The sequence below is a fragment of the Peromyscus eremicus genome, unplaced genomic scaffold (genome assembly GCF_949786415.1).
Source record: "Peromyscus eremicus unplaced genomic scaffold, PerEre_H2_v1 PerEre#2#chr22_unloc_1, whole genome shotgun sequence".
NCBI lineage: Eukaryota > Metazoa > Chordata > Mammalia > Rodentia > Cricetidae > Peromyscus > Peromyscus eremicus.
In genome coordinates, this window is record NW_026734286.1 from 6,801,471 (window position 1) to 6,824,927 (window position 23,457).

The 23,457-nt window shown below is 58.6% G+C and overlaps 3 protein-coding genes across 3 annotated transcripts; all 3 read left to right on the forward strand.

Annotated features, from left to right (window-relative positions):
* Window positions 1-379: 379 nt before the first annotated feature.
* On the forward strand, window positions 380-9,819 carry Sema6b (semaphorin 6B). Its single transcript, XM_059251847.1, has 16 exons — window positions 380-525; window positions 619-742; window positions 1,830-1,890; window positions 2,020-2,082; window positions 2,402-2,503; window positions 2,813-2,903; window positions 4,012-4,131; window positions 4,582-4,670; window positions 5,441-5,658; window positions 6,276-6,407; window positions 6,815-6,964; window positions 7,278-7,460; window positions 7,546-7,695; window positions 8,045-8,122; window positions 8,251-8,309; window positions 8,696-9,819. Exons 1-16 carry the CDS (start codon window positions 402-404, stop codon window positions 9,610-9,612), a joined length of 2,661 nt encoding a protein of 886 aa, XP_059107830.1. The 5' UTR covers window positions 380-401; the 3' UTR covers window positions 9,613-9,819.
* A 1,916-nt stretch (window positions 9,820-11,735) lies between these two features.
* Lrg1 (leucine rich alpha-2-glycoprotein 1) lies at window positions 11,736-13,708 on the forward strand. The gene is made up of 2 exons (XM_059252152.1): window positions 11,736-11,758; window positions 12,587-13,708. Exons 1-2 carry the CDS (start codon window positions 11,736-11,738, stop codon window positions 13,602-13,604), a joined length of 1,041 nt encoding a protein of 346 aa, XP_059108135.1. The 3' UTR covers window positions 13,605-13,708.
* A 1,243-nt stretch (window positions 13,709-14,951) lies between these two features.
* Plin5 (perilipin 5) lies at window positions 14,952-21,279 on the forward strand. Its single transcript, XM_059251907.1, has 9 exons — window positions 14,952-15,070; window positions 15,369-15,482; window positions 15,661-15,721; window positions 16,092-16,287; window positions 16,902-16,984; window positions 17,257-17,437; window positions 18,253-18,452; window positions 19,708-19,821; window positions 20,661-21,279. The coding sequence occupies exons 2-9, from the start codon at window positions 15,439-15,441 to the stop codon at window positions 21,168-21,170; spliced, it is 1,389 nt and encodes a 462-aa protein (XP_059107890.1). The 5' UTR covers window positions 14,952-15,070; window positions 15,369-15,438; the 3' UTR covers window positions 21,171-21,279.
* Window positions 21,280-23,457: the final 2,178 nt, after the last annotated feature.

A 23,457-nucleotide genomic window follows, 5' to 3' on the forward strand; every position in this document is an offset into this window, starting at 1 on the left:
CAGGGCTGAAATGACAGGCCTGCGCCACGATGCCAGGCTCTAAGGCTTTTTGCGTTTTAATTTGAATGATTTTTTTAAAAATGCTTTTTGAGATTGGATTTTTAAGCACATGTTTTAAGATAATATCCATTGTTGTAATTCTCGTGATTAATTTTTAATTACCTAATGCATTTTCGTTTGCAGCTATTTCCTGAGACTTTTACTCACATGTGGTCGTAAAGTCGCTTGTTAATTAAACAACGTCTGAGCGTCGTTATTATTATCAATGTTATTGTTACATTTATTCTGGGAAGAAGGGAGGGGCTCCCGCGCCCCCTGCCGGCTGCTGGTGGAACTGCAGGCCGCGCTATTCACCGCACTCCTACCTTGCAGGTGTCACCTGTGGCCACCTGGTCCTCGCCATGCCGACCCCTCGAGCGCCCCCTCCCCGCCCGGCCCTGCTGCTGCTCCTGCTGCTGCTCCTGGGGGTCGCTCACGGCCTCTTCCCGGAAGAACCACCCCCACTCAGCGTGGCCCCGAGGGACTGTGAGTCTGGGAAGCCCATGGGTGGGAGCGTCGGGGTCCCAGGTGGGCGGGATCTTGTTTCCAAGCGCATCCTCCTTCCACACCCTCCCCTAGACCTGAGCCATTACCCCGTGTTCGTGGGCAGCGGGCCTGGTCGTCTGACCCCTGCGGAGGGTGCTGAGGACCTCAACATCCAGCGGGTGCTACGTGTTAACAGGACACTGTTCATCGGGGACAGGTGTGCAAATGTTGGGGAGTCCATGGGAGCACATTTGAGGGGTGCATGATGGGCCTGTTACTCGGCTGGAATGTGTGACCTGTGGTACTGAATGCTAAGTTTCAAGGGTGCTGAACTGAGTTGTAAGGCTATTGAGCACTGAGTTTAAGGGTGCTGAATGCTGGGTGGTTTCATTTGTTTCTTTGTTTGAGATAGGGTTTGTGTAGTCCTGGCTGTCGTGGAACTCACTCTGTAGACTAGGCTATCCTCGAACTCACAGAGATCTGTCTGCCTCTGCCTCTTGGGTACTGGGATTAAAGGTGTGCCACCATGCTCAGCTTCCATTTTACTTTGTGCTTGTATTTGTGCGACGTGTGTGATGTGTGTATGCAAAGGTGGACGGGTGCAGAGGACAACCTGTGGGAGGTGGTCTCTTCCCCCTTCACATGGGGCCGAGGGGTTGAACTTCCAGGTTCAGGCTTTGTGCCTGTGCTTTGTTTTTCTGTTTTTTTTTTTTTTTTTTTTTTTTTTGTTTTGTTTTGTTTTGTTTTGTTTTGTTTTTTTGAGACAGGGTTTCTCTGTGTAGCCTTGGCTGTCCTGGATCTCACTCTGTAGACCAGGCTGGCCTCGAACTCACAGAGATCCTCTTGCTTGAAGCCTGGGTTTTAAGGGCATTGGATACTGCATGGTTAGAGCCTAGAGTTGGCTTGGGTGTATGACTATTGGGACCCTGTCTGGGCACAATTTACTGAGTGCCTAGAGAGGGTGATAGAGGGGACTCAAAAGAGGACTTGGGGATGGAACCGTGGAAGGTGGCGTGACAGGCTGCAGGTAAAGGTGTGGACCCGGGGCTCATACGCGCCCCCTGGTGGCAGCTTCTCAAGGCCAGGTTGGCACCGAGGCCTGGATGTGTCCATGCTGTCAGAGTTCGAGGCAGGACCAGGTGGCAGCATGCAGGGAGGGGGCGGGGATTGGGGATAGATTTCAAAGGCAGAAACCAGAAATGGGGCCAGGAACAGTGTGGGTGCCGGATAGGCCTCACGTTTACTGTGGTAGGACTGAAGGTGGTGGGGGTCCCGCCATCTCACGGACCATGCTTTCCCTGTAGAGACAACCTATACCAGGTAGAGCTGGAACCGTCCACATCCACAGAGCTGCGGTACCAGAGGGTGAGGATGGCGTGCGGTACCGGGGTGCTGAGAGGGGAGATGGGGTGCCGGGCTGACTGGGCGGAGAGGAGGGATCTGAGGGGTGCTGGGGACCACACTCCCCTCACCCCGCTTTCTTTGTGACGGTAGAAGCTGACCTGGCGCTCCAATCCCAGTGACATCGATGTGTGTCGGATGAAGGGCAAGCAAGAGGTTAGAGGAACCTGGCCCTGTCCAGGCCCGGCCTGTCCCACCCTCCCTGGCCGCATGCCTAGTCAGGCCCCAAGCTTCCCTGGCCAGGCTCAGGGTAATTCTTCCCACCTCAGAGGAGGCGCCCCACCTTGTTATGGTTACATTGAAAGTGGGATGTGTCAGTTGCCGAATCCAATCTACCCAGGACACACCGGACCTCCTCCAGCCCCTGCGGGTAGCCCCATCCCTTAGGTCGGCCTCGGCGAAGCTCCCAGCCCAAGCCGTGTGTACAGGGCCCAGGCAACGCCCTCCATGACTCCCGCCTCCCTCCCCACCCCAGGGCGAGTGTCGGAACTTCGTCAAGGTGCTCTTGCTGCGTGACGAGTCCACGCTCTTCGTGTGCGGCTCCAATGCGTTCAATCCCATCTGCGCCAATTACAGTGTGAGTCTCAGCCCTTCCCAGCCCCTGAGGGTCTGATCCTCCCTCCATCTGCCCAGGGCTTCCTCCCAGCCACACACACCCCTGTGCTAGGGCTTGCCAGGCTTTCCCCCTTTTCTTGCAAGACTGACTATGATAGATTTGGGCCCATTCACAGGCCAAGAAACTGAGGCCCAGAGAGGTTAATTGACTGGCTAGAGTCACACAGCAGTGCCGGGTGAAGCTAGGGTTTTGTCTGGAGTGGAGGAGTAGGGAAGCCCGGAACTGGCAGGCAGGGTGAGATCCATTGCTCAGACTCTGTCCTCCATGCAGATGGACACGCTGCAACCCCTCGGGGACAACATCAGTGGCATGGCCCGCTGCCCCTACGACCCCAAGCATGCCAACGTTGCCCTGTTCTCAGGTGAGCAATCCCTGCTGTTGACCCGTCCAGCCCAGAAAGGCATTTTCCATCCCTAAAATCTTGGAGGCAGGTGGGAAATGGGCAGACTCTAAGGGGCCTTGGTCAGGGTCAGGATGGTGGCTAGGCTGAGCCCAGATGAAGAAATTCAGCCTGGGATCAAGGTTCAGCTGGATTTAGACTCTCCTGTATTGGGACTCAGCCTGGGATCCAGGCTCAACCAGTCCTGGGATCATGACGGGTTCCAGGCTCAACCTGGTGACAGGCCACAGTAGGCTGAGGTTCCAATTTTTGCCCTGGCCCCCTCTGGGCCTTTTTTATTATTATTTATTGTTGTTGTTTTTCAAGACAAGGTCTCTCTGTATAGCCTTGACTGTCCTGGGACTCACTCTGTAGACCAGGCTGACCTCAAACTCACAGAGATCTGCCCGCCTCTGCCTCCTGAGTGCTGAGATTCAGGGGTGTGCCACCACTACCACCACCACGCCTGGCTTTTCTCAGGGCCTTCTCAGTATAACTCCCCTGCCCCATCCACTTCCCTCACACCTTGCTCCTCTGTATGTTGTTGGTTTGTTTTTTCACTCTTTACTCTTTTGGGGGGGCCCACCACCCAGCTCCCAAATAAATCACACATGGAGGCTTACTCTTACTTATAAATGTCTAGCCTTAGCTTGGCTTATTTCTTGCCAGCTTTTCATAACTTAAATTATCCCGTCTACCTTTTGCCTCTGGAATTTTTCCTTTTCTTACTTCTGTAAATCTTACCTTCACTCTTACTCCGTGGCTGGCTGTGTGGCTGTGTGGCTGTGTGGCTGTGTGGCTGTGTGGCTGTGTGGCTGGCCCCTTCTTTTCTTCCTCTTTGATCTTCTTGCTCCTTTTTATTCTTTCTGCCCACCAGCCCCACCTATCCTTTCTCCTGCCTTGCTATTGGCTGTTCAGCTCTTTATTAGACCATCAGGTGTTTTAAACAGGCACAGTAACACAGCTTCACAGAGTTAAACAAATGCAACATAAAGGAATGCAACACATCTTTGCATCATTCAACAAATGTTCCTGAGCATGAACAAATATAACACACCTTAAAATACTATTCTACGCCACCTGTATCTAGATGGGATGCTCTTCACAGCCACGGTGACTGACTTCCTAGCTATCGATGCTGTCATCTACCGCAGCCTTGGGGACCGGCCCACCCTGCGCACAGTAAAGCATGACTCCAAGTGGTTTAAAGGTGAGACCCATCTGAGCAGAGTGTAAACCTTGTAGATGCGACATCTACCCAACATCCCCCAACAAAGTAAGAGTCCCGGGGAAGATCAGGAGTGGAGACACTGGGACCTCATCTTTGGAATCTGCTGATCTTTTCAAAGATGAAACTAGATGGAAGATTTTGATGTAAAGTAGAGCATGCTGGGAGTATGTGGCTGGAAGGACAGGACACCCTGGAGCCTAGCTCTCCACCACATAGGGAGGAAGATGTCATAAAAGAGCACAGATTGGCTTGGGGAGTGTGGACACAGTGGTTTTTTGAGTTACGACCCCATTCACCCAAAAAGAGTCAAACTGAACGCAGTCATTTTGGATAAGTCCCCTCTTCATAGTAAAAGGCACGGCTCACAGTATGCTCTGATGACATTCTGTGCCCCAGAGGCTAAGGCTGGTCCCAACACTCTCTCCACAGAGCCGTACTTCGTGCATGCGGTGGAGTGGGGAAGCCATGTCTACTTCTTCTTCCGGGAAATCGCCATGGAGTTTAACTACCTGGAAAAGGTGACAGAACTGCCCCGGGGTGCCTGGGCAGGGGACACTGAGCTGAGAAACTCACATCGGGGAAGGTGGACAGGCGTTCTAATCCATGGAACCCACCTGGGGCAGAGGGGCCAGCCTTTCCATGGTGTCCCCTCCAGCAAGGGCTGTCTCTGAGGCTGAAGACATTTAGGGATTAACTGTGGAGTTTGAAATCTTTGGAGAGAGGAATGTTTGGAGACGTTGGTATCATGTGGCCCCACGGCTCCTGCTGCCATCCATCCCTCAACACTGTGTCTGTCTCACTGACACACAACCATAAACCAAAATATTCTTCAGCCCTTCACAGAAGCATTAACCTGAGTCTTCTACAATCCACCCAGCCATCTACCAGCCATCTACCATACACACAGCCATCCACCTGGTATCTGTCATTCCGTCCATCCACCCATCAACCCATCCATCCATCCATCCATCCATCCATCCATTCAACCATCTAACCACCTAACCACCCACCCATGATTCCTCCCACCCATCCACCACCCATCCATCCATCCATCATCCACCCATCCACCCACCCACCCACCCACCCATCCACCCATCCACCCACCCACCCATCCCTTTATCTCCTGCATTGTCACCTGTGCCATCTGCATCCCTGGTGGTCGCGTCCCACATGCTGTGGATATCAGTTTCCTCTAGTCCTTTGTAACAGAGGTTCCCTCTGCCCTGCATGGCTCGCAGCAGCCATTTCTACACCACGCTGACTCAGGTTGTTCTTGGTGCTTGTCCAGGTGGTGGTATCCCGAGTGGCCCGTGTGTGCAAGAATGACGTGGGCGGCTCCCCACGGGTACTGGAGAAGCAGTGGACCTCCTTCCTGAAGGCCCGGCTCAACTGCTCCGTGCCTGGGGACTCCCACTTCTACTTCAACGTACTGCAGGCTGTGACAGGTGTGGTGAGCCTGGGTGGCCGGCCGGTGATCCTCGCTGTCTTCTCAACCCCCAGCAACAGGTCAGCCAGCACCAGCGGGTGCCCACTGTGGGTGTTTGGTGAGCAGAATCCCAGGGTTCACACATTCACTCAGCAGACATTCTCTGAGTCCTGTGCTGGGGCCAAGGAACCAGAGACACCCTGGAGTCCTGTCGTCCTATGGGACATGGCAGGGAGGGCTCCTGAAGAAGGGACACTGGGGTGTGGAAGAGGGGACAGGAAATATGAAGGTTCAGAGGCTGTGTGCTGGTCAGAGGAAGGGGGCTCATGTGTCAGGTGTGGAGGGAGCCAGTGGGATCAAGGAATATGCTAGGATTATGGAGGATCACACATGAAGCAAGGCCTGGACTTGGGTCTGAGAGCGCAAGGGAGCCATAGGCAAATGAGGACCAAGAGAGAGAGGTCAGCAAGCGTGGCCTCTGGGGGACTAGACATCCAGGCAAACCATGCTGGGAACTGAGCACATGCGAAGGCCTCGGGGACGCTGGGCCTCGGGGACGCTGCGGCGGCCCACCCCGCTGCGGCGGCCCACCTGGGGGTGTTCTGGAGGTCGAGTGGGTTGTGTTGCTCACACGGGAAGAGGGACAGGGGACCTCCATCCCCATCTGGCTCAGCAGTGTCTCTCGCCTCCTTGCCAGCATCCCCGGCTCAGCCGTCTGCGCCTTCGACATGAACCAAGTGGCTGCCGTGTTTGAAGGCCGCTTCCGAGAGCAGAAGTCCCCTGAGTCCATCTGGACGCCGGTGCCCGAAGACCAAGTGCCACGGCCCAGGTGACAGCAGCGTCCGTCTTCACAGGGGCCCAAGGAGCGTCCTGCTCCCACAGTGGCCGGCTTGGGGGAGCTCAGCTCAGCTCAGCCTGTTGGATGAGGAGATGATGGGGGGAGGGGACCGAGAGAAGCTTGTGGAGGAAGCAACGCCAGAGGGCTGCTGGGAAGACCAGGCCTTAGCCAACAACCTTCATTTGTTGAGGGATAAGCCAGGCAGGGGGCAAATGTGTGTGCAAAGGCCCTGGGGCAGAGCGCGAGGCCTGTGTGAGGCCCCGGGGCAAATCAGATCAGGATGAGTGGAGGTCCTGAAGCTCTAATGAGTTTAGTGGGTTGAAGTCAGAGTAGGGAGCCATTCAAGCCAGGCCCCAAATGCCCTGCATCCCCCCAACTCCCCTTCTGTCTTCCTCCAGGCCCGGGAGCTGCGCAGCACCCGGCATGCAGTACAATGCATCCAGTGCCCTGCCAGATGAGATCCTCAACTTCGTGAAGACCCACCCACTGATGGATGAGGCGGTACCTTCCCTGGGCCATGCGCCCTGGATCGTGAGGACTCTGATGCGGTCAGTGCTGGGGATGGCATTGTGGGAGGGGGATGGGTCGCCATCAAGGGCCTTCATTTATTGAGGGATATGCTGGGCAAGGGCAGCTCATGCAAAGGCCCTGGGGTAGGGAGCAGGGGGCACTGCCTATGCAAAGGGCCGAGGCAGGACATAGCATGACTTCTTGGTGTCATGGGCATCAGTGTGTAATGGTCAGTGTGTACTTGTGTAACTACTCCTGTACCCCACAATTTAGGGGATGCATGATACCTGGGGTGAGAGGCCTGCAGGGCTTCAGGGCCAACCTGACTTCCAACTCGATCTTGTGTTCCAGGCACCAGCTCACCCGAGTGGCTGTGGATGTGGGTGCGGGCCCATGGGGCAACCAGACAATAGTCTTCCTTGGCTCCGAGGTGGGCACCATCCTCAAATTCCTTGTGAGGCCCAATGCCAGTGTCTCAGGGACCACTGGGCCCAGCATCTTCCTGGAGGAGTTTGAGACCTACCGGCCTGACAGGTCTGCGGATGACCAGGGAGGTGGGAGTGGCTGGCTGAACGACGGGGTGGGCACACCAGCCTCACCCATTACCCTGTGTGCCCAGGTGTGGACGATCCGGCAGTGGCGGTGAGTGGGGGCAGCGACTGCTGAGCCTGGAACTGGACACAGCCTCAGGTGGCCTGCTGGCGGCCTTCCCCCGCTGCGTGGTCCGTGTACCCGTCGCCCGCTGCCAGCTGTACTCGGGGTGCATGAAGTGAGTGCCCCCCGCAAGGCTGGCACAGGGTAGGAGACAAAGGCCGAGAGGAGAGCCAGATGTCATTGAAAAGCTTTGGCTCACGGAGAGGCGGACCGGGCAGCCGACACAGCTGTGCAAGGGCCCTGGGGCGGGATGGAGCCTGTACTGGCGGAGCAGTGGGCAGGCTGGGTGGAGGCTGCAGGGAGGACGGGACTGTGTGGGCTCAGACTCCGGCCCAGCCTTGTGCGAAGAAAGGGACAGGAAGTAGCCCTGGTCTCCAAGACTCACTCTGAGTCGACCACAGCTAGGGTGACCAGAAGCCACAGGGCCCGGGTCCCCTAAGTGGCTGTTACATACTCTATCCTAGGAACTGTATCGGCAGCCAGGATCCGTACTGCGGGTGGGCGCCCGATGGATCCTGCATCTTCCTCAGACCAGGAACCAGGTACGGGGGAGGGGGACATGTGGGGCGCGTGTCTGAGGACCCACAGTCCGCGTTCCCCCTTCCTGTGCCGTGCTGGGTGCAAAGGCTTCTCTGCTAAGTCTACTTCTCTGTCTCCTTCCCCACCTCAGTGTTACGTTTGAGCAAGATGTGTCCGGGGCCAGCACCTCGGGCTTAGGGGATTGCTCAGGTAAGCTGGGAAAGGGACTCCCTTGTGTGTTGTGACACAAGCCAGGGACACTGAGTCCTGGGGGTGATGGAGGTGGGAGCTCATGGAAGGCTGTGGGCAGAGACAGTGACTCAGTGCTCACGGGCGCCCTCTGGTGGCTGCTGAAGGGAAGGGTAAAAATGAGATCCGCCTGATTGGGAGATAAAGGAAAGATACTGATTCCAGAAAGAAACACGGACATGGGGCATGGCTCAGACGTACAGCTCATGCCTGGGGGCGTGGTCGGCGTGGAGCCCCATCCTAGAACCCTCAGTGACGGACTGGGGGCGTGGTCGGGGCTCTGTGCCTATCTACCGCAGACAGTCCGGCTTTCAGGGCGAGACCACACTGCCACCTTCTGTCCCCAGGACTCTTACGTGCCAGCCTCTCGGATGAGCGCGCAGGGCTGGTGTCAGTGAACCTGCTGGTGACGTCCTCGGTGGCGGCGTTCGTGGTGGGCGCCGTGGTGTCTGGCTTCAGCGTGGGCTGGTTCGTGGGTCTCCGCGAGCGGCGGGAGCTGGCCCGGCGCAAGGACAAGGAGGCCATCCTGGCGCACGGCGGCGGCGAGGCAGTGCTGAGTGTGAGCCGGCTGGGGGAGCGCAGGGGGACCGGGCCCGGGGGCCGTGGAGGAGCCGGCGGCGGCCCCGGGGGTCCCCCGGAGGCCCTGTTAGCTCCGCTCATGCAGAACGGCTGGACGAAGGCGGCACTGCTGCATGGTGGCCCTCACGACCTGGACTCGGGGCTACTGCCCACCCCTGAGCAGACGCCGCTGCCCCAGAAGCGCCTGCCCACGCCACACCCGCACGCCCACGCCCTGGGGCCGCGAGCCTGGGACCACAGCCACGCGCTGCTGTCGGCCTCGGCCTCCACCTCCCTACTGCTGCTGGCGCCGGCCCGCGCCCCTGAGCAGCCCCCGGTGCCGGCAGAGCCGGGCCCCGACGGTCGCCTCTGCGCCCCCAGACCCGGCCGGGCTTCGCACCCCGGCGACTTCCCGCTCACGCCCCACGCCAGCCCGGACCGCCGGCGGGTGGTGTCCGCACCCACGGGCCCTTTGGACCCATCGGCGGGCGATGGCCTGCCTGGGCCGTGGAGCCCACCCGCGACCAGCAGCCTGCGGAGGCCGGGTCCCCACGGGCCCCCCGCAGCAGCCCTGAGGCGCACGCACACGTTCAACAGCGGCGAGGCCCGGCCCGGGGGTCACCGTACCCGCCGCCACCCACCCGCGGACTCTGCGCACCTACTGCCCTGCGGGGTGGGCGAGCGGACTGCACCTCCGGTACCCTAGGCTGGGTGGACGCCTCGACGGTGCCAACCACAGCGACCAGGGGCGCGAGCCCAGGTCACCAGGCCCCGCCGGCTCCGAGTGGGGCGCGTCTGTCCCCCACCCACGCGCGTGGGGGTCCCCTCGCCACAGGGAAGCACAAGAGCCCCCTCCATCTCGGAGGATTCAGGACACGAAGCCCCGGGGTGGGCGGGAGGAGGCCGACCTTTGACCTTCGCATAGACTTTGACTTTTTGTTTATTTTGAGTTTTTTTTTTTTTTCTAAGAAATTGCACAGCCCCGTTCTTGGGGTGGCAGCCGGGGTGGGGGGTGAGGACGTGGGGTGAGGGGAGGCAGAGCTGCAGACATGAGCCTTCCCTCCTCAACTCATCCTCCGCAGAAGGGACCCCCTCCCCAGTCCCGGGCCCCTGTGTGTGTGGGTGTGTCTGTGTGCATGGCCTGTTCGTGTGCAAGGGCCCGGGACAGAAATGTGTGTGTGCGTGTGTGTGAGACAGGGCCGCCGTGGGTGTGCGTGCGTGCGACTCAGAATGTGGGCGGAGGCGCCCTCAGAGCCCCTGGCGTTGGCTGAGCCAATGGTGGGACTTCTGGAGAGAAGCCCGGGGGAGGGGGCCTCCGAGGTGCCGGTTTGGAGTTCGAATCCTGCTTCTGCAGAGGGGACCTGGGGTCCAGGCTGGGAGATGGGGGGACCTGCTTCTAAAGGGCTTGTGGGGGTCTTGGGGGGGTGGAGGTGGGCAGACCCCCCTGTAAATACAGCCCTGGGGTGGTCAGAGAGGCCCATGCCACCCGTCCCCCCTTGTGACGTTCCCTCTTTGACCGCCAGCTGACCGTGCATGCCACGTGGCCAGCTGAGTCCAGGACTCTCTCCCCAGCCCTATCCCCGTCAATAAAACTCTGTTTACATCCACCGGCCCCCTCGACTCTGGGTCAGCTCTGTTTCCTGGGGTGACTGGGAACACTTGGGGGACATAGTCTGCTCCTAGTCATGCTCACAGGCAAATGGGGGTTTAGCCTCTCAGAGTCCAGGATGGGAGGAGAGGTCAGGGAGAAGTGTGAAGACCTAGGAAGATTTAATAACACTGAGGAACTCACTAGGTGCTGGAGAGACGGCTCAGTGGGTAAAACACTTCCCACACAAGCATGAGGACCTAAGTTCGAATCCCTTATAGCACTCAGAAAAACCTGGGTGTGGTGGTGAGCACCTGTAATTCTAGAGCTCGGAGGCCAAGACAGGAAGATCCCTGGAGCTCTTAAGCCTGTCAGCCTAGCCTAACCAGTGAGAGGCCCTGTCCCAATGAACAAGGCAGAGAGCTACTGAGGAAGACAGGCAACATCGACCTGTGGCCTCTGCAAGCGTGTGTGCATGTGATATGGCCAAAGTTGTCTTCAAAGGCAAATTCATAGCCTCAAAATGCATTTCACTATTGTAGTTTCTGTTGTTGTTCGTCAAAAGTCTCACTATAGAGCCCAGGCTAACGTCAAAGCGGAAGAGATCCTCTTGCCTCCATATGCCAACCCCAGAGTGCTGTGATGACACTCCACCACATTGTGTCTTCACAACAGACACCTGCATACATTGCACACTCATTAGTAGATCTCTGGAAGATTGAGTTCAGCTGTGCAGGTGGGGAACCTGAGTCCCAGAGAACCTAAGCCATCTGCTTCGGTTCATTGTGCGGGAGCTCAAATGTAGAACCAAGCACTGTCCCTTGCTCATTACCTTAAAGGAAAGCTACTTGAGCAAAGAAAGAAAACACAGCATGTCAGCTATTTGAGGCCACAGAGTTTTCCCAATGCTCTTTCTGCTGTTCCCTGTCCCTGGCTCAAAGAGCAGCCAGGTGCCAGGTCGCATTGCAACCTCAGTCCCCCGAATCCCGGGAGGGGAGAGGTGGGGACTCCGCTCTGGAGACACTGTGTGGGACCAATCCCCATACCAGGAAGTGAGAGCTGAAAAAATGCTGTCCGGGAAGGGGTGGGCAGGAAGCAGTGGCCACTGCCAGGAAAGGGTGTAGTAATGCTGACCTGTCCCCAGGCTCTTTCCCGCTTAGCACTGAGTTGAGGTGGGGACTCTATAAAGCCACCTGCCTGGGTCACAGGGACAGACACAGAGAGAAAAGAGAAGAGCGGCCATGGCCTCTTGGCACCAAGGGAGGTAGGTCTCCCCCGGGCAGGCCTGGAGCCAGGCCAGGCAGAACCACGGGGACATTGGTCTGACCCACTGAGGTTGCCAGGGACAGATGCAGGCCTGCAGGCTGTTACTGCAGACACAGGCCTCCAGAGGCCCCATGAGCAGGCATGGGGGAGGGGCCTGCTAAGGCCCAAGGCCACAGTCACCGCCGCGGTAGAGAAGCTCCAGAGCTACCAGGATTGTGCTCAGGACTTAACCAGACCTGACTGCATCCTGAGTTCTCCCCGAGTACCCAGCGGTGACCTCTCAACCCAAACCAGAGCTGGACAGAGAAAGGAGGAGCCCAGTGCGGGAGCTTCTGCCCTCCTGAGGACAGCACAGAAGAGTTAGTGAAAGCCTGGCATTGTGGCTGGGGCTTTGCAGGATGAACAGGAGTCTACTGACTCTCCCTTTCAATCACATAACTAGGGAGATAGGAATAGACCCAAGACACAAACCAAATTAGAAGTAACTAGCTAGTTGGGCTGGGAATAATTAATAACTGGTAACCTTTTAGAGCTGGCAGCAGGGGAGGAAGTCAGACCCAGGAACTTAAGCATCATAGAGGTGAGATTTGCTGTGGGACAGAGGCTGCTTCTGGAAGCTGAGGGGAGGCAGTAGGTGAGAATAAAAATAGTGTAACTGAGGCTTTGCAGGATGAATAGGAGTTCACTGGCTCTGCCACTCACCTACCCAGCTAAGAGGACAAAAACAGACTCAGGAAACAAACCATGAGGCTCATATCGTCCCAGTCCAGGGTGGTGGCCATGGGGAGGAAGGGAATGTATTTTCACCATAGTTCCCTGACCGCAGCCCCCAGGACCTCAACACCTGCCTCCCCAGAATCCTGCTCCTCCTGGCCCTCTTGGTGACTTCAGCCGAGGGCATCGCGTTCAGTCTCAAGGAATGCCTGGTACTGCCGTCGGCTGAGGGCAGCACCGTCTCCTGCCACCGTGCCACCGAGTTCCCCAGTCCCCTCCCGGCTGACACTGTCCATCTGTCGGTGGAATTCTCCAACCTGACGCAGCTGCCCGTCTCCGCCCTGCGAGCTTGTCCTCGCCTGCGGGAGCTGCACCTCTCCAGCAACCGCCTGCAGGCGCTGTCCCCGGGGCTTCTGGCGCCGGTGCCCCGGCTGCGCGTCCTGGACCTGACCCACAACGAGCTCCGCGGCTTGCCCTCGGGGCTCTTCCGCTCCTCGGCCGCCCTGCGCACCCTGGTCCTGCGGGACAACCGGCTGCAGGCCGCGAGCGCGCGGTGGCTGTGGGGCCTGCGCGCCCTGGGCCACCTGGACCTGGCGGGGAACAGGCTGCGTACACTGCCCCCCAGGCTCCTCACCGGCCTGCGCGCCCTGAGCACCCTGGACCTTGGGCACAACCTGCTGGAAATGCTGCCCTCAGACCTCCTTCGGGGCCCGAGGCGGCTGCAGCGGCTGCACTTGGAAGGGAACCGGCTGCGGAGGCTGGGGGATGGCCTGCTCGCTCCCCAGCCATTTCTGCGTGTCCTGTTCCTGAGCGACAACCGGCTGGCCGCAGTGGCGGCCGGCGCCTTCAGGGGCCTCCGGCAGCTGGACATGCTGGATCTGTCCAACAATTCTCTATCCAGCACGCCCCCCGGCCTCTGGGCGTCGCTGGGGAGGCCGGCCCGCGACATGCAGGACGGCTTCGACGTGTCGCACAACCCCTGGATCTGCGACAAGGACCTGCGGGACCTGTGCCGCTGGGTGCACGCCAACAGACACAAGATGTTCTCACAGAACGACACGCGTTGTGCGGGTCCCGAGGCCCTGAGGGGACAGCTGCTGCTGGACGTGGCGGAGCTGGGGTCCCTGTAGGATGGCGACTGGGCTGCGGGCTCCCCATTCCCTCTGCCAGGGGGCGGGGATTGCGGTTTTCTGACCCCCTCCGGGCTCCTCGCCGCCAGCACTCTCTCCCTCTGCCGCACCCCAGGCCACCCTGTTAGGGGGTCACCGAAGCAGTTAGTAAAACGGCTCCTAGGCTGACTGAGCAACTCAGCGTTCACGCGGTTCCTTGTTGTTTTACATTTATTTTTGTGCTCATGCGCTTCAGAGAGAGAGAGAGAGAGAGAGAGAGAGAGAGAGAGAGAGAGAGAGAGAGAGAGAGAGAGAGAGAGGGAGGGAGGGAGGGAGGGAGGGAGAGAGATCAGAGGGCAACTGGCCGGAACCAGTTCCCTCCGTCCACAACGTAGCTGCTGGGGACTCAGACTCAGGTCTTCAGGCTCATGGCAGGCCCTTTATTGACAGCCTGCTCTCCAGACCCTTCTCACTGTAGCCCAGGCTGTCCTGGAACTCACAGAGATCCTCCTGCCTCTGCCTCCCGAGTGCTGGGATTAAAGGCCTGCGCCACCACCGCCCGGCTTTTTTTGTAGACAAGGTCTCATGTAGCCCAGGCTGGCCTCAAACTTGCTAGGTAGCCTAGGATGATCTGAGCTCATGATTCTCCTGCCTCTGCCTCCTGGCACGGGGGTGACAGGCATGTAACACCGCAAGATCGGGTTTCTCAGCCCAGTCCTGCAGAGGAAGCTGAGGAGAGTGGGTTAAGCCTGGGGCTTCCGTTTGCTGATCTGTAAAATGGGGTCGGAGCTGACAGGATCTGCTGCTCTTAAGCAGCAGACATGGCCGTGGCAGAAGAGCTGCAGCCTGGGTTCGAGTCCCAGCACCCACATGATGGCTCACCGTCACCTGTCACTCCAGTCACAGGGGCTGTCGCCCTCTCTGGCTTCCGTGGTGCACAGAAAGAGAGACGGACATACAGACAAAACACCTGCACACACAAATAATAATAATAATAATAATAATAATAATAATAATAAAGCAGGCCGGGTGGGGCTCAGGGGGCAGAATTCCCTAGCACTACGGCTCTGGGTCCCCCAGGACTGCCTAACCAGGGTGGTGGGTACATCTGTCGCCTTAGCCATTGGGTGGTGAGTTTAAGGTCATCCTTGGCTATGTAGTTAGTTCAGGCTATCCTGGGCTGCAGAGTGAGTTCCGGTCAAGCCTGGGCTACAGAGTGAGCCTCTGACTCAAAACAAAACAAGCGTACATAAAAGAATCAAGAGTAAGAAAGTCCTCGGCCCTAGTCTGAGGTCAGTCCTGGAAACCGGACAGGAACACCAGCGTCCCTAGGTCGCTAAGGCAACCGGAGGGGGGGGAAGCCCCGGACACACCCCGGCGCCTCATTGGCCCGCGCGCGGAGGCCCCGCCCAGAGCTGCTATAAGGGCTGCGGGGCTGACTCCGGTGGAGGCGCCAGGGACACCCGCGGGGTCTGCTCTGTACCCAGGTGAGGGCGCGCAAGGCCCTAACCCCGAACACCCGACTTCCCCCGCGGGGCTGCAGGGGGAGGGGCGCGCATGCGCAGAGCCACAGGCGCGGCAGGTGGCGGGACCCTTGGCCCAGTGGGCCCGGGCCCAGGACCCAGTTGGGCGTGGCCCAGGCGCAGAGGACAGTGGGACGGCCATGGTGGGGACGCACAGTGCGGTTGTGTGCCCTGAGGTCATTGTCCCTGTCACCCTGGACAGCTGAGGGTGACCTCGGAGCTCCACGTGCAGCCCGTGCCTCAATTTCCCTGTCTGTCAAAGGGACCGGATTCTGCGGCCGCTGCCTCCACCTCCGCAAGAGGAGCTCGTGTGTAGGTCTGTCCCCGGTGGAATGGACCAGAGAGGTGAAGAGGCCAGTCCAGCGCCACACCGCAGGTAATGATGGAATCTGAACTCATCTTCTCTCCTCGGGGCCCACGCCCACTCCCCCACAAAGCCATGGGTTTTTATTATATACCTACTATGTGCAGGGCCCTGTGCATGCCTTGTCTATGCACTCCAGGACACCCCACAGGCTCTCAGGGGTCCCCTCTCTCTGTGTCCTGCCTCTCAGTGTGTCCAATGATGAGACAGCTCAGGACCCTGGATCCGGCCTGAGGGAGCCGGACCAGCAGGTGAGGGGCTGGGAGAGTGACCGCATGGGGGGGGCACCTCTGAGGGGGATTCACAGCTGGGTCCCCGCACGTCCCTTGTGGGAGGCGCTAGCAGTGACACACCAAGGTCCAGCTCCCTTCTCGTAGCTCCGTGTGACTGGTGTCACCAAACCCAGGGTATATGCCACCCACAGTTACAACCTGTGGGGAAACTGAGGCCCCAGCAGTCAGGTCTGTGTCCTGGGGGTCATCCCCCAGCTGGTCCCCAACTCGGCAGCCTCACCCGGAGCACCAGGAGATGCCCTGTTGAGCAGTGTGCTGCCCCCATCGGCCGGCGACCTGCCTTCTGTCCCCTGGTGGGGCAGAGCCCTGATGTCACTGGTTCCTGCAGAACGTGGTGAAGCGTGTGGTAGCCTTGCCCCTCGTCAGGGCCACGTGCACCGCCGTGTCTGGTGCTTACCATGCCGCCAAGGACAAGCACCCGCTGCTGGGCTCGGCCTGTCGCCTCGCTGAGAACTGTGTGTGCAGTGTGACCACCCGTGCCCTGGACCACGCGCAGCCGCTGCTGGAGCATCTGCAGCCTCAGTGTGAGTCTGAGTCCCCCGAGTCCCTACCTTGGTCTTTCTTTACCATCCCCTGAATCAGGTGTCCTTCCCTGAGCCATCCACGTAGCCCCCATCCCCTTTTTTTCTTTTTTTTCTGACTCAGGGTTTTGCTCTGTAACCCAAGTTGGCCCAGAACTCGGAGCGATCCTCCTGCTTCAGCCTCCTGAGTGCTGGGATGATGGGCGTGCACTACCATACGCAGCTTATGGGGCCCTGGGATCAAATTCACATGTAGTCAGCTTCGACCCCTTCTTGGGTCCCCAGCTCTGTCCCCTCTGCCCTTTCTCAACTTCTGGCACCTTCCATGTCTCCAGGTCTCTGGCTCAGGGCTCTCACCTGACCAGGGGTTGTGACTGAAGAGGGTCTCTGAGGGTCCCCAACTCTTCCATTGTTCCCAAGACTCTGAGCCCAGCTGTGCTGAGGGACCCAGCAGGGCACAGGGAGACAGGGCTCACTAGCTGGAATGTCTCAGGTCCTCTCACAGGTCTGACATGTCCCCCTCGCCAGGGTGCACTCCCCTCTACGTCCTCCATCTCTGCCAGGCACTCCCTCCCACCATAGCCCTTCACCCCCCATCACTCGCCCTCTCTCTTCAGTGGCCACGGTGAACAATCTTGCCTGCAGGGGACTGGACAAACTGGAAGAGAAGCTGCCGTTCCTGCAGCAGCCGTCAGACAGGGTACTAGAATTGACCAGGCCTCAGGGACCTCCTCCAGGGGGAGGAGGGGGAGGGGGAGAACTTTGGGGGAGCAGATGTGTAGGATGCACATGTAGATGGCCCCAGCTGGCCAGCTTGGGAGGGCTTCAGGGCCACCTATTTAATGAAGGGAAACTGAGGCACAGAACTAGGAAGAAGTTCAGAAGATCTTGGGGGATCTCTGCTCCCAGGACTAAAGTGGGGGTAAATGCAGCCACAAGCCCACAGCGCCCAGACTGACACCCTTCCCACAGGTGGTGACCTCAGCCAAGGATGTTGTGGCCAACAGCGTCACAGGTGTGGTGGGCCTGGCACAGCGGGGCAGGCGTTGGAGCGGAGAGCTGAGGCGCTCCATGAGCCAGGCCATGGACATGGTTCTGGGCAAATCGGAGGAGCTGGTGGACCACTTCCTGCCCATGACTGAGGATGAGCTAGGTACTCATCAGAGAGGTCTGGGGCTTGCCTGAGGTTGCACCTGGGACTCAAACCAGGTCAGATCTCTCCCTCCGCTCTGTGCCCAGAAATGGACACCTGGACCCCAAGGACACATGGGGCTTTTGCATGTGGTGGCCATGGAAACTGCATTATCTGGCTTGCAGATGTGTGGATTCATTTCATGTCATTTGTTGCCATTGTTTTGAGGCAGGGTTTCACTCTGTAGCTGAGGCCGACCCTGAACTCATGGCCATCCTCCTGCCTCAGCTTCCCGAGTGCTGCAATTTTGGGTGTGCATCCCTGGACCTGGCTATGCTTGGTAGAGTCAGGCCTGGGTTCGAGTCCTGGGTCTGCCTCTGGCATGCTAAGATACTTCAGTTTAAAAGTGTGGGCGTGCGTGTGCCACAGCAGGCGTGGGAGGTCAGGGGATACTTCAGGGAGTTGGTTCTCTCCTTCCACCATCACTCACCTACCTCAGTTTCCTCAAATGTACAGCGCAGGTGCCAGGGCTGGGGATACAAAGCCTGGGTCCCATCCCCAGCACCCCATGAACCACTGTGGCAGCACTCACCTGTCACCTCAACACTCAAGGTTAGCCTCGGCTATGTAGTGAGTTGGAAGGTAGCCTGGGCTACATGTCTCAAAACAAAGGAACAAAAATAAAGTATGCCTTGGGGTTTGGGGGGAGGTTAGAGGGGCAATGGGAACACGGAGACGCTGTACAGCTGGGGACCTGGGCACTCTGGATGGTGGGCGAGCAGAGGCACAGGCCGCGTCATGCCAACACCCCCCTACCCGGGTGTCCTGGTCCCCAGCGGCCCTGGCAGCAGAGGCTGAGGGCCCAGAAGTGGGCTCTGTGGAGGAGCAGAGGCGGCAACAGGGCTACTTTGTGCGTCTGGGATCCCTGTCGGCACGCCTCCGCCATCTGGCCTATGAACACTCTTTGGGGAAACTGAGGCAGAGCAAACACCGCACCCAGGACACGCTGGCCCAGCTGCAGGAGACCCTGGAGCTGGTGAGCAATGAGGGGTTGGCAGTCAGAGGCCTGGGGGGTGGGGGCTTCTGATGGTGGGGTTTCCTTTGGGATGGGGCAGGGTTCCTGCTGAGGGTGGGGGCGGGGCTCTCAGGGATCTGAGTCTAGTGGACTCAGGAAGAGACCCCATCGGGACACATCACCCTAGGTCCCAGATCACACCTCAGCCTTCACCCCGACTCCCTCCTTCCCCTCACAGCTAACAGTGGCCTCGTCTTCAAAGCCCTTGGCTGGCCCACCTGCTTCTTCACATATAGACACAGACACATGCACATGTGCACACACGCACACACACCCCCCCCACAGGATTCAGTCCTCACCTCGCCCAGTCAGTCATCCCCACAACGGACACAGAGAGCACCTGTGAGCACAGTCTCTGTCCTCCCATCCTGCCTCCCACAGCCTCCCACCCCGCTCCACCCTGCCTCAGGGCCGTCGTCTGGCCTCACACATGCTGGGAAGGTGCTCAGCACTGAGCTGTGCCCCAGCTCTTCCCACATGCGGCTATTCAGCATCTACTGTATGGCTGGCCGGTCCACAGCCCCGCCTGCAGGGGCCAGTGGGATAGTTTGTACATAGTCAGGTTACTAAATGCTTATTGAGAAAGTTCACTGTGTGCCGGCCCACAGCTGTGTGGGGATACAGGATCTTGCATTATCTATCGCCTCATTTTAAAACACCCGCACTATGGTATTGCTGCGGCGTGGTGGCTCCGGCCCTGTCATCGCAGCACTCAGGGAGCCATGCAGCCCTCCCCACCACCCATCATCTCCCCACAGCGAGGCTCCGTCCCTGCTCAGTACTAATTCCATCTCCATCCAAACCCCTCTTCCCACCCTCCCACTTCCTGTCTCCGCAGGTGTGAGGCTGGGGCAGATCTGTGCAGTGTGTCCTGTCTTGTCACCCACTGAGCCTCATCTCAGGGGCCACCCACAGTGCGGCTGTCATCAGTTTCCCCTTTTCCTGGCTGAACACTGACATACCACACTACACCTTTCACCGTCTTCAGGCGGGAGAGGGAGGGAGACTCTCCATTGGGCAGGGACCCCCTGTGGACAGGGTGGTGACAGTGAGCCACAAGAGGAGCAGAGGGGAGAAGGGACGGTTAGCCAACAGAATGCAAGGCTGGCTGCATTCAGATGATGCTCATTAATGGCTGCTAGAGGCTGGCTGCAGGCTGGGTGGGCCCACCCACCCCAAGACCTCCAGCCTGACTCCCAGTGTCCCCGTCCCGCAGATTCACCGTATGCAGAGCGGGGTGAGCCCCACCCCCACTCCCCATCCCCCAAAGGTGCAGGAGCTGTGGGAGGACTGGAGTCCATGGCCAGAGAATGGGCGCCGCCACAGCCAGGTGAGGGGCCACGGGGAAGGCGGGACCCACCCTGGACACGAGACAGGGATCCTGGCTCAAGTGCTCTCAGTCACCAGGAAACTGAGGCAGGGCACATATTTTCTTTTGCATCCTTGAGGTGAAGTACGGCAGATCTGCACCCCCCCATTGTTTTTTTTTTTTTTTTTTTTTTTTTGGTTTTTCAAGACAGGGTTTCTCTGTGTAGCTTTGTGCCTTTCCTAGAACTCACTTGGTAGCCCAGGCTGGCCTCGAACTCACAGAGATCCGCCTGGCTCTGCCTCCCGAGTGCTGGGATTAAAGGCGTGCGCCACCACCGCCCGGCTGCACCCCCCCATTGTTGTCCACAGGGGAAACTGAGGCAAGCCAAGGCCCTCATATTAGATTTCATGGGAAAACTGAAGCAGGCCAAAGCTTCCATTAAATCAGTGGTTCTCAGCCTTCCTAATGCAGCTGTTCTATACATGCTATGGTGACTCCCCACCATAAAATTATTTCATTGCTACTTCATAGCTGTAATTTTGCTACTGTTATCTTAAAAAATTTTATTTATTTATTATATATTCAGTGTTCTGCCTAAATGTCAGAAGAGGGCACCAGATTGAATTACAGATGGTTGTGAGCCACCATGTGGGTGCTGGGAATTGAACTCAGGACCTCTGGAAGAGCAGCCAGTGCTCTTAACCTCTGAGCCATCTCTCCAGCCCCTGTTATGAATCTTGATGTAAATATCTAATACAGGACCTCTATGAAAAGACCTCTCTACACTCATAGGGTTGTGACCCACAGGTTGAGAACCTTGAATTAGATATATGGGGAAACTGAGGCTGGACCCTTTGCAGGCGGAGCTGGAGACCCTAGCCCTGTCTCGCAGCCTGACCCTGGAGCTGCAGAGCGCTGTGGACGCGCTGGCAGGCTGTGTGCGGGGCCTGCCGCCCGGTGCCCGGGACAAGGTGGCTGAGGTGCAGCGCAGCGTGGACGCCCTGCAGGCTGCCTTCGCCGACGCCCGCTGCCTGCGGGACGTGGCGCCCGCCGCTCTGGCCGAGGGCCGGGGCCGTGTGGCCCGTGCACACGCCTGCGTGGACGAGCTGCTGGACTTGGTCCTGCGGGCGGTGCCCCTGCCCTGGCTCGTGGGTCCTTTTGCCCCAATCCTGGTGGAGCGGCCGGAGCCCCTGGCCGACTTGGCTGCCTGCGTGGACGAGGTGGTGGGCGCCCCCGATCCGCGCTGGGCGCACATGGACTGGCCGGCCCAACAGAGGGCCTGGGAGGCCGAGCACGCAGACCCGCCGGTACCGGCCGAGCCCCGGAGCAGCCCAGCTAAACACAGGCTGATGCCGGAGCTGGACTTCTGACCACCCGGGGCCCTGCTGCCCCCTGGTGGTCACATGATCGCACTCACCCCAGCGGGCTGTGGACCCCACGCAAGCTACTCTTTCCTGTGATCCTGTCCCCACCTCCAAAGTTGGCACACAGCTATCATGCCAGCAGCACTTGAGAGGCTAAGGCAGGAGGATTGAGATTTGAGGCCAGCTTGAGCTGCCTTTAGCAAAACTGTCATTTTTTTTTTTTTTCTTAAGGCGGCTCTGGGCTCCGAGGAAAACATGGTGTCCCACGGCATCTGCTCCAGAGGCTCAGATGCCCTTAAAGCAAATGCTTTTGGCTGATGTCCCTCCAGGATGTCCAGCCAGCTCTGTTGGGCCAGAGACTCACTTGTTTTGCTGTTCATGTATGGTGAACATGAATAAACGTGTATGGTGTGGTCTGAGGTGGGTCTTGACACTCAAGTGCTGCGGGTTTTAAGGGTGTGAGGATGGAGTTTCCAGCCAGCGTTCAGGACCAGAGCATTTCTTACAGCATGGATGAGCTTAGGCTAAGGTTGCCCCCTCAGTACACCTAAGCCACTCTTACTGTAATATAAATCAGTTCTTGGAAGCAGAAGAGGAAGGAGGTGGTGGTGGGGATGCCATGGGGTGGCCTCTCTTCTCCCTGGATCCGCAGGAGACAGCCTGCTCTGGGGAAGGGTTGTGGGAGACAGCAGCAGGGCAAAGGCCAGGATGGGTCCCACAGGGCCCTCCTGGCTTCTCACCGCATTCTTGGCTGCCCCTGACTCCTGGGTCTGGGCAGCGCATTGGTGAGAAACCACTGCTAGCATGGTGAGGTCAGTGCAGCCTTTGGCTTCCTTGGAACCCTGCTTGGATGGTGTTTCTGGGCTTCTCTTCCAGAAACCCCATAGCTCCCTAGTGCTCTCAGAACAGTGTCCCCATCTCTGCCCACCTGCCAGCACCCATCTTGTCCAGAAGGCACAACCTACTGCCCCACCCCCACGCCGCCCAGGCCTAATGCTGCCTCCACCAGGGAGCCTTGTGGATTATGTGTGAGGGGGTCTGGGGTGGGGGCGGTCAGGTGCTAGCTGGTGGCACAACAGGGAGCTGGCTGCAATGCTTTTGTTTTGTTTTTTCGAGACATGGTTTCTGTGTAGCTTTGGAGCCTGTCCTGGATCTTGCTCTGTAGACCAGGCTGGCCTCCAACTCACAGAGATCGCCTGCCCCTGCCTCCCGAGTGCTGGGATTAAAGGCGTGTGCCACCACCGCCCGGCAGAAGCACCCACTTTTGTTCCAGAACTGTCTCCCAACACAACCAAGGCTCCAAGGAAATGGCTCAGGGGTGCCAGCCCCCCCCCCCCTCCATTGCCTGGAATTCCTTCCCCTTGCTCAGTGCCAGAGTTAATTGCCCCATCACTAAGGTCAGGATCCCTGTTCCTGGGGTATAAGTCTGGGACAGGGCCCAGGGTAGGAGTGGCAGTCACTCTGCCCAGCAGCCCCACCGATGGCCCACTTGGCAGACAGTGAGTTCAGGACCTGAGGCCCCACGATCCTCCTCTGACCTAACACACTGGTTAGGTTGGGCCCACCATGGTTGGGTTCTCACGCCCAGGGTGCCTCCCGCTCTACATTTCAGCCTTTCAGTAGAGGGACATGTCACTGCCCTCCTCAGGAAACACTCTTGGAGACCCTGTTTCTGCCCAGATAATGCTAAGGTAGTATTTGTTGACTACTGATCACATATGACCTCATTTTAAACTCATTTGCACCTTTAGCTGTCCCCATTTAGACAAATGTTTCCTAAGTGTTTGATGTATGCCAGGCATTGTCCTGGGCGCGGGATATAAACAGACTGACAGGTGAGGCTGTGCAGGAATCTAGAGGAAGGTGTAGAGGCAGGGGCATGGCCTATGCAAAGGCCCTGGGGCAAGCAAGGGTCCCACGTGTTAGAGGAGGGCCCTGTGATGAGCCAGGGAGCTAGGAGCAGAGGAGGAGGAGGGAGGCAAGGAAGCCCACCGAGAATCTGGAAGGGGAAACTGAGACCCAAAGCTGGTGCCTGGTCAGGTGTCCCCATCTCAGAAAGTAGAGGCAGAGAGCAGGAGGTCCCTCAGGGAGCCCAGCTGGTCATGAGTCACTGGGCCTGCAGGCAGGCACTGTGGGCAGAGGCAGCTTGGGCCGAGGTGGAGAGCAGGGGAAAGGTGCTGGGTTGGGTTCACACTGGCCCAGGCAGATAGGCACGTGACACCGCCCCCCCCCCCCCCAGCTCTCTGGCGGCCTGCCTGGGCCGGCCAAGCCTGTGCCTCCCCAGACCCTATAA